Source organism: Marmota monax, unplaced genomic scaffold, assembly GCF_021218885.2.
Source record: "Marmota monax isolate L192 unplaced genomic scaffold, Marmota_monax_Labrador192_F-V1.1 WCK01_AAM20220418_F8-fsc00087, whole genome shotgun sequence".
In the NCBI taxonomy this organism is placed as follows: domain Eukaryota; kingdom Metazoa; phylum Chordata; class Mammalia; order Rodentia; family Sciuridae; genus Marmota; species Marmota monax.
In genome coordinates this window covers 6480444-6489797 of record NW_026693476.1, presented here as the reverse complement: position 1 = coordinate 6489797, position 9354 = coordinate 6480444, and the positions used below count along the sequence as shown (strand labels likewise).

Below are 9354 nucleotides of genomic sequence, written 5' to 3'. Positions count from 1 at the left end.
GTGGAAATCACTCAAATGTCCATCAACTGGTGAACAGATGTACAAATTATATCCATGCAAAGGAACACTACTCAGCAATAAAAAGGACTGGATTGCTGATAAATGTAACAACAAAGATGAATCACACAACATGATGCTGTGTGAGAGACACAGGAGGCTACTCTGAATTGTTTTCAGTCACACTTCTGACACCATGTTGTAAGTTTGTTCTACAGCAACAATCATTGCTCCAACTCTGCAGACATCAACTATGGGGCACTACAATTCTTTTGTTGTTGTTGTTGTTGTTTTTAATTTATTTCTTACATACATGACAATAGTAGAGTGCATTACATTCATAATTATCTATTCACAGCACAATTTTTTTGTAACTCTGTATATAAAGTATCTTCACATCAAATTAGGATATACAATCAATCAACAAATATACGAAAAAATGCCCATCATCTCTAGCAATCAGAGAAATGCAAATCAAAACTACTCTAAGATACCATCTCACCCCAGTAAGAATGGCAGCCATTATGAAGACAAACAACAACAAGTGTTGGTGAGGATGTGGGAAAAAAGGTACACTCATACACTGCTGGTGGGACTGCAAATTGGTGCAGCCAATTTGGAAAGCAGTATGGAGATTCCTTGGAAAGCTAGGAATGGAACCACCATTTGACCCAGCTATTCCTCTTCTCGGACTATACCCAAAGGACCTAAAAACAGCATACTACAGGGACACAGCCACATCAATGTTTATAGCAGCACAATTCACAATAGCTAAACTGTGGAGCCAACCTAGATGTCCTTCAGTGGGTGAATGGATAAAAAAAAATGTGGCATGTATACACAATGGGGCACTACCATTCTACTAGTGAGAGGAATTAGAGTCAGACTCCACAGATTTGAAGGTTCAGTCCCATGAGACTCCCTCACTTCAGACCATTCACAAGGCTGACCCTGTAGTTGATCGGCTGGTAATAAACTAGGTGTTTCCATGACCCCCTCTTCAAGCTTGATGATTTTCTGAAACAGCTCACGGAATTCGAGGAAACCCTTCACTTTTGCTTACTGGTTTATTATAAAGCATATGACTCAGGAACAGCCAGAAGAGATGTCCTGGACAGGTATGGGGGGCCTCCCCAGGCACACCTTCTTGGCCCCTCAGTGTGTCCCCCAAGCTAGGACTGTTGTTTAGGGATTTTTATGAAGGAGTTGGAAATCTGACCCTCTCGTCACTCCTTGGTCTTTCTGGGGCTCAGCCCCCATCCTGAAGGTTTCCACAGGTCCCAGCCACAAATCCTGTCCCTAGATGCAAAAGGCACTCTTACCACTCCAGGGATTCCAGGGGTTTTAGGAGCTGTGTGCCCGCAACTGGAGATAAAGGCCAAACATTTATTTCCTGTTATGCCACAACTACCTACTATATGATTCCATTAATTCCATTTGGGAAAAGGTGAAACTTAAGGGACAGAAATCAGGTCAATGGCTGACAGGGATTAGGGGTGAGGGGCAGGTTTGACAGCAAAAGACAGGAGCGAAGTATTGGGGGGGGGTCTTTGAAATGTTCTAAACTGGGGTCGTACTTATTTGACTAAAGATTTTTGTCAAAACTCATCAAACTGCGTCCTTAAAAAATGGAATGGTAGGGCTGGTGATGTGCTTGTCTACCATATGCAAGGCCCTGGGTTCAATTCCCCACACCCCTAGAAATGATGAGGTGTTCAGCCATATGTAAAGTATCCCTTAATCCATCTGACTTCAAATAAAAGCAATTTCCTTCCCCCATCGACTGCAAATCCTCAGACCTCAAAGGATGTGATGTTTATTTTGGACTGCTGCAAAGGATGAAATAGAGTTTCATCAATAAACACCTGGCTGTTTCCACAAAGGTATCTGCTGTCCACGTTAAGCATCACTGGGTGAACATGGTTCAGTAGAATGTTTTCCAGTATCTTTGGCCAGAAGCTCCTCTGACTATCCGTGGTTTCCGACGGGACGCTTCTCCCCAGGGCCTCTCTACTCTATGTTATTCTGTAGGGACTCCTTTGGCTTCCCCCTCTGGATCTTGCTTTTTCTGATTCTCTCTTCTTTCTCTTCTTTGGCCACAAGTCGATAATGGATGCCCATACCAATGAAGAGAAAGACACTGGCAATCATCAGGATCACACCACATGACCAGTACGTATATTTGTAGTCTCCGTATATGTCATTGAGACGACCTAAAGATGTAAAAGACAAAGTATGTGGGTACCCTTACCCTTGGGAAAGGGATACCCTTTCCCAAAGTGTAAGGATCCACTCAGAAAGAAGATGTTGATCCAGTCTTCAAAGCCCGCAAATGCCCAATCGGTATCAAAAGGAGTTGCTAAAAATAACCTTATCTTCTATTTATGTCATTTTTTTCACAGATTTTGGGTGCCCTTGCATACTCTGTTATTTTCAGAAACTTGGAAAATCATCAGTTCTTGGCAGATTCGAATTGGAGGTTACCTACAATCAATCCCCTCAGTACGTAATGTAAAAAGTGTTGCTCAGAAGAGGTCTGGGACTCACAGCTATTCCAGTTACCAGAGGCCAGTGCTCTTTCTCTAGCAGCGTTTCCAAAGACCACGACAGGCACATTCAACGGTCATCCTCATTGTATAGGACAACTGAAGTACAGAGACATAGGTAACCTGTCCAAGGTCACAAAGCTAGTAAATGAAACCGTTTGCCTTTAACCTGGGATTTCTGACTCCTGGGTCTATACCTGTAACTACTGTGCAACGGGGGAGCCCAATGTTTCAAAGGTCAAAAAATCAGGGTGGTGTATCACTTCCTTTTATCTTTAAGGCTCTGTCAAGTCTGGTAGTAAAGAGATCCATTGAACTTGGCGTTTCTAAACCTCTCGTTATGGTTACAGTTTATCAGTATCTGTAGAAATAAACTCCGGAAAGCCCTACTCTGCACTTAATAGAACCAATTCAAATGTGACCCCCATATGGCTTCCTAACTCAGGGCATCACTCATTCAGCAACTGCCACTGAGCCTCCATCACTGCCCAGACACTGGCTTCACTCAGCGCTGCAGATGAGGGTGAGCAAGGGCCTTACCACCCACAGCTGAATGGAGAAGAGATGTTGTTCAGATAATCACACAAACGTGACAAGCGCTACAGGGAGGGTTTTGGAAGTAGAAAATGGAGGACTGGAACTGGCAGGTAGGGAGAGGAAGTCTTCCTCCCTTGAGTCCACTGAGCTGAGATTGGCAGGAGGACAGAGATCCTCAGGAGTCGGGGGTAAGGAGAGGATCCAGGCGGAACAGCAAGTGCAAAGGCACGGGGGTAGGAAGAAAGAAGCATGGCATGTGAGCCGGGAAGAAGGGCTGGGCTACTGGAGCAGAGAGCAAAGAGCTGGTGCTAAGAAATGAGGCTGGAGAGACGGGTCAGGCCAGGTCAGGCCAGGCAGAGCCTTGTAAGTCACATCAGGAAATTTTATCCTCACCCTAAGAGCGGAAGAGGTGTAAGAGACTTCAGGACAGCTGGCGCAGGTACAGGAGGACCAGTTACGAGGTCACCATTAGGGTCAGCCAGAACAGGAAACAGGTGTTTAGGTAGTAGTGACGGAGAAAAATGGGCAGATTAGGGAGGTTTTGGAGGTAAAAACTGATAGGATTCGTGAAGCTCACTGAGTAGAGAGAAAAGTAACCGAGGGGAAGTTTTGAAGTCAGCAGTTGGCCTCTGTGTGGGGATCCCTCCTTTCTCCTTCATGCATAATCTCAAAAGCATAAATCAGTCCAGAGGAGAGCCAAATTATTCTTGTATTTAGTATTAAGTAATAATTTCTAAATGTAAAGAATTTGCTCTTCTTATGGAATAATCTATTAAGTTTTGTAGCCCTTTGCTGAATGCAAGATCTCAGACAGCTTATTTCATTTTTAGAAGCCTATATTTCTTCACTTATAAAGTGGGACAGTAACAGTTCTACCTCATAGACTTGTGAAATATGACAGGGCATATAAAGTGACGAAAACAGTCTGGTACACTGTGAACCCTCACCTGATACCTATTATTATTATTTTGAATAGCAGCACTGAGATAAATGTCATGATTAAAATGAAAACGCTATTAGTATATTTTAAGGGTGGAAAGGTACATTACACATTTTTCTACAATAAGCGTGTTCATTTTGTGACCAGAAATACTTTTAAAAATACTGAAGTTTATAATAGTTTTTTTTTTTTTTAATTCTCCTTTCAGCTTGATGGTTCAATTTACTTTGATTCGGTAAGTATTTGAGCATCACCTGTGTCAAGTAATGTGCCAGCACTCAGGGTACAGAAGTGAGAAAGGCTTGCTCTGTGCTACCAAACAGCTCACTAATCTCTGCTTTTTAAAAAATATTTTTTTTTTTAGGTGTAGATGGACACAACTCAACACCTTTATTTTTATGTGGTGCTGAGCCACAATCCCAGCCCCTAATCTCTGCTTTCTATCATGGTCCCAATCTTGTTTTATGATAGCGGGATCATAGAGGTAGGGAAACATACTGTACCTAACAGTGGTGGCCCCAGGAGGACAGGACAGCATTCCACAATGGTCACCAATCCCATGGCACTGGAGAACTTCTGCGGTCCAACGAGGTCCATCAGTGTTTCAAACAATACAGAGCTGAGCCACCCAAAGGCAAATCCTAAGCATCCTGCATAGACACAGAACCCAACGTAGCTGGTAGAAAAAGGCAGTACCATATGACACACTCCATTTGCCAAAATCGCAGCAGCAAAGAAATACTGGATTCGTGGTCTTATCCACTTGGTGTTGGCTATCAGTCCCATGGAAGGTCTGGCTATAATATCGACCAAAGACAAAATGGAGAGAAGGAAGGCAGGCTTCTCACTAGCATAGTGCTGACTCTTTGCGTAACTACTAAGAAAGACTAATGGGGCAGCCAGTCCAAAGACCATTATCACGTTTCCAAAGAGGTACAGAACGAAGCCTCTGTGGGTAAAGAGGGACAAGCTCAGGAATTGGTTAACTACTGGGAAGACGGATCTTTTCTCCTCTTTGTCGTTCCCACCATTACATTTTCCATTGGCATCACCTGCAACTTTGTTTGCATTAGATTTTCCAGCTTCCGGAAGGGATTCTGTACACTTAACTGTCTCTGCCTGTGTTGGTTTGGGTCCTATGGGTCGCATCAGGGCTCCAGCCACACAGCAGTTTAGTAGGAGGCCCCCAAGAATTAGGAAGCTTCCTTTACAACCAAAGCTATCAAAGAGAGTCTGATTGAGGGAGGCCAGGACTGCGAGGAGCACAGGGCTGCCCGCCATGGTCAGTCCGTTGGCCAAGGGTCGCTTCTTATAGAAATACGTGCCAATCATGGTCAGAGCTGGATTCAAGTTGAAAGCAAATCCAAGACCTGGAGGGAGGGGAAAAATGACAGTATTACATACTTTAATTAACGTCAGAAACACTTGTTATTAATTAACTAGACAAAGAAATTGAACGAAAATGACAAAATTGCCATCATTATGAGAGAGGCTATTATAATTAATAGATCATGAGGTCCACTGTTGTCAAATAAATATAGACCTAAGTGTCTTTATGTAGCAAATACCAGAGTTATAACATTAAAATTATTATTATTTTTATTCTAGCAACCAAAAGAATAATAAAAAATCCTGGGGCTGGGGCTGGGGCTCAGTGGTAGAGCATTCTCCTAGCACGCCTGAGGCACGGGGTTCGATCCTCAGCACCACATAAAAATAAAATAAAGGTACTATATACACCTACAACTAAAAAATAAATATTAAAAAAATAAATGTAGGATCTGTATTTAGCTTCATAATCTTAGCTTTCTTGAGGAACAGGGGATTGAAAACAAAAAGGAAAAAAATGAGTATTATGAGTTCAGAAAGTAAGACAGTAAATGAAAATATTTTTGGATGGTAAAAATACAACAGTGTCAGAAATGCCAGTACTACCACAATCAATTCATTAACTGAAGGCAATTTCTATGAAAATGGCCATGTATTTTATTTTTCAAATGAGGTAAAATGCCCATGAAATATTCCTGGAGAATGAATACATCATAAATATTTGAAAAAGATAAGTAATTGGGGGGACCAATGTAAAAGAATGAATATGTTACACAGTTATACTAATTAGAACAGTGTATCAAAAAATAGAAGAACAAATCAATGAAAATAAGCAGAAAGCCCAAGAATAGAACCGAGATGTAACCCCCCCCCCCTTTTTTTTTTTTGGCCGGGCTAGTGCTCTACCACTGAGCTACACCCTCAGCCTGTTATCAAGTTTTTTAACTTAATATATCATGCACATGCCCATACTTCCACGTCTCAGAAAATTTTCGCTGATGTTATTTTTCCATTGAATGGTACCATAACTCATTCACCATTCTCTGGTTAATGAGCATTAGGTTGTTGATATTTTTTCAATGAATAAACAGTATATATACGCACAAAAAAATACTTTAAAAAAATATATATGTATGTATATAGGTCCCAGGTATTGAACCCAGGGATGCTTAACTACTGAGCCACATGCCCAGCCCTTCTTATTTTTTTATTTGGAGACAGGGTCTCACTAAGTTGCTGAGGCTGGCTTTGAACATGAAATCTTTCTGCCTCGGTATTATTATGATAGTTTCCTATATATCTTCATGAAAATAATTATTAAGAAACAATGCTTGTAATCCCAATGACTCAGAGGCTAAGGCAGGAGGACCTGTCTCAAAATAAAAATAAAAAAAATAGAAATCAAAGAGGACTGAAGATGTAACTCAGTGGTAAAATGCCTCTGGGTTCAATCCAGCACCAAAAATTTTTTTTAAAAGGGCAGGGGGTGAGGGGAGGGAGAGTGCTCCTGTCATGCGCTTTACTCCTTGAAAATATACCTGGCTTCTCTACCAGAAAATCTGCTCTTTGTATCTGATGTTCCCCCTCAGTCCACTTTGAGCCAATTCCGTCTCGGGTAGTCTGGGGTTTGTGATGCCTGGGAATAGCTGATGACTGCTCTTTAAATAACTGAGGGAACCACGTCCTTTACTGCTACCTTCCTTTAGATGGAAGAAAGGAAGAGAGGGAGTGAGGGAGGAAAAGAAGAAAGGCAAGTGGGACAAAAAATTTTCAACTCATTCATTTAACAAATGAACACTTAATGCCAATTAAGTGCTAGACTGTCTTTAAAAGTTTGCTTTTCTGGCACTCTTAAATTAACATATCTAAAGCTCTTAAAAATAACAGTCATTTTTCTAATGAAGACATTTTATTTCTCCAAAGAATTGGCAGATCGCTACCAACAGTCCACCAAAAAAAAAAAAAATTAACGCTTGAAAATAAACCAGGAGCACCTCACCTCCAATAACTCCAATACACAAGTAAAGCTCCTGAACGGTGTTACAGAAAGAAGCCGCAACCAAGCCACAGCCAGACAAGCAGCCACCAGCCATCATGACTACACGACTGCCGTACTTATTCACCAGGATACTGCTGATGGGACCTGGGGGAGAACAGGCAACTTAGCAATGCAGAGAAGCCCACCCCCCACTTCTGCGTCCACACGAAGCATTACTGACAAGATAGGCGTCAAGACAAAACCCCCATCCCCACAACAAACAGAGAAAACACAAAGCCGGGTAAAAAGCTGCTTTCCATCATTATTGCAGGTTCATTGATTTGTGTAGTGGAAAAAAACAGCAGCATTGATTGTACATCTTCTGTGTTTCTAGAACATATTAGATGGATTCATCGCAAGTAGAAAAGCCCTCACTCCACCTCTCCTAAGGTAGAACGGGCTGCACGTTCCCTGATTCTAAGTCTGTAGGGATCTTCATGTGTTTAGAACATTTTCATTGTAACTGTAGCAAGTTTTCTCTGTTCTTAATTTGTAGATAGGTATCTGGAGCGCAGACATGAAGACAACAGTCAGTAGGAACAAATCACCAGCTAATATGTGTTTTGTTTCTCACAGAAAACAACGATAACAGAACTACAAAACAAGAATGCCTACCATCACTACTTTTCTTCAGCATTATACTGGAAGTCCAAGCCAGCACAGTAAGACAGGGGGAAATAGGGATAAGGAAAGGAAGAAACCAAACTATCATTATTTGTGGAAGATATTTTGAATATCCAAAAATTTTGACAGACTCTACCAATAAATTAATGGAAACAACAAGAATTGAGCAAGTTTACGGGATATACAATGAAAATACAAAAATCAATTGCCTTTGTATATATCAGCAAAAGCAGAAAACACTTTTTTCCCCTCCCTGTGGTACTGGAGATTAAACCCAGGGCCTGGTGCATGCTAAGCAAGCACTCTATCACTGAGCTGCACCCCAGCCCAGAAAATGCATTATTATTATTATTATTTTATTTCACATTGGGGATTGAACCCGGGGCATTTTACCACTGAGCTACATTCCCAGACCTTTTTATTTTTTTTAATTTTGAAATAGGGTATTGCTGAGTTGCTTTGGTCTAACTTGCTGAGGCTGGCCTTAAACTTGCAATTCTCCTGCCTCAGTTTCCTAAGTTGCTGGGATTACAGACTTAATGTAATCACCATGGCCAGCCAGAAAACACATTTAAAAAGAACGTTATCCTTTATATAACACCAGTTTTGGTCATAGTTAACCTAAGAGGAACATATAGTTGCTATATAACCTTCTGATATAAAGAAGGAAAAATGCGATTCTAATCACCTAGGTTCAAGAACAACCTTTCGAATACCTCACTGATAAGGGCACCAGGAACAGAAAGCACCCACTACAGAGCTTTTGCCTGCCTATTGGTAGTTAAAAGAGCAGGCCTCAGTGGTACTCACCGCCCCCATACATGACAGCAAACATGATGGAGGAGATCCACGACACTTCACTGGTGCTGGCATCAAATAGACCTTCAATTTCTTTGTAAAATACAGAAATAGATTTGGCAAATGCACAAGAGAAGCCGATAGAAATGAAAGCACCAACAACCACTGCCCACCCCCAGCCTCCATCTGGGGGGGTATATCCAACTGGACCTTCATTTGACGTTGACATTGTACGTAAAGATGAATTCCAAATACCTGAAGGATTTGAAAGGAAAACAGTAGGTAACAAGGTCAATAACAAGGCATTCCCACAAAGCCCAGAACACTTAGATTACAAGTAACTAAATCCTTCTCGATGTTACTTGTCCTTTATGAATATTGTAGAAAAACCATCTAAGAGGCATGGTATTGCCCGTAAGTTTTACAGACTTTAAGTTAAAACACTCACCCCCATTTGAACTAAACACCAAAATCTTTTTCAATAAAGGTAGTAGTACTTTTTCTTCAAGCTTATAATCATACCTGTTTCAATCATCAATTTCAGT

At 41.3% G+C, this 9354-nt stretch overlaps 1 protein-coding gene across 1 annotated transcript; it reads right to left on the bottom strand.

Annotated features, from left to right (window-relative positions):
- Window positions 1-445: 445 nt before the first annotated feature.
- LOC124101983 (monocarboxylate transporter 1-like) lies at window positions 446-9038 on the bottom strand. The gene is made up of 4 exons (XM_046458212.2): window positions 8822-9038; window positions 7349-7492; window positions 4524-5390; window positions 446-2210 (listed from the first exon to the last, which is right to left on the bottom strand). The coding sequence occupies exons 1-4, from the start codon at window positions 9036-9038 to the stop codon at window positions 2008-2010; spliced, it is 1431 nt and encodes a 476-aa protein (XP_046314168.1). The 3' UTR covers window positions 446-2007.
- Window positions 9039-9354: the final 316 nt, after the last annotated feature.

Bases quoted from the DNA above. Each gene is read 5' to 3' on its own strand.
- LOC124101983 (XM_046458212.2), bottom strand. From the start codon at position 9,038: ATGTCAACGTCAAATGAAGGTCCAGTTGGATATACCCCCCCAGATGGA. The intron at 7,493-8,821 runs GTGAGTACCACT...GTTCTCCCCCAG, and splicing joins TGCTGTCATGTATGGGGGCG to GTCCCATCAGCAGTATCCTG. The intron at 2,211-4,523 runs GTACAGTATGTT...TTACATCTTTAG, and splicing joins CCTGGGGCCACCACTGTTAG to GTCGTCTCAATGACATATAC.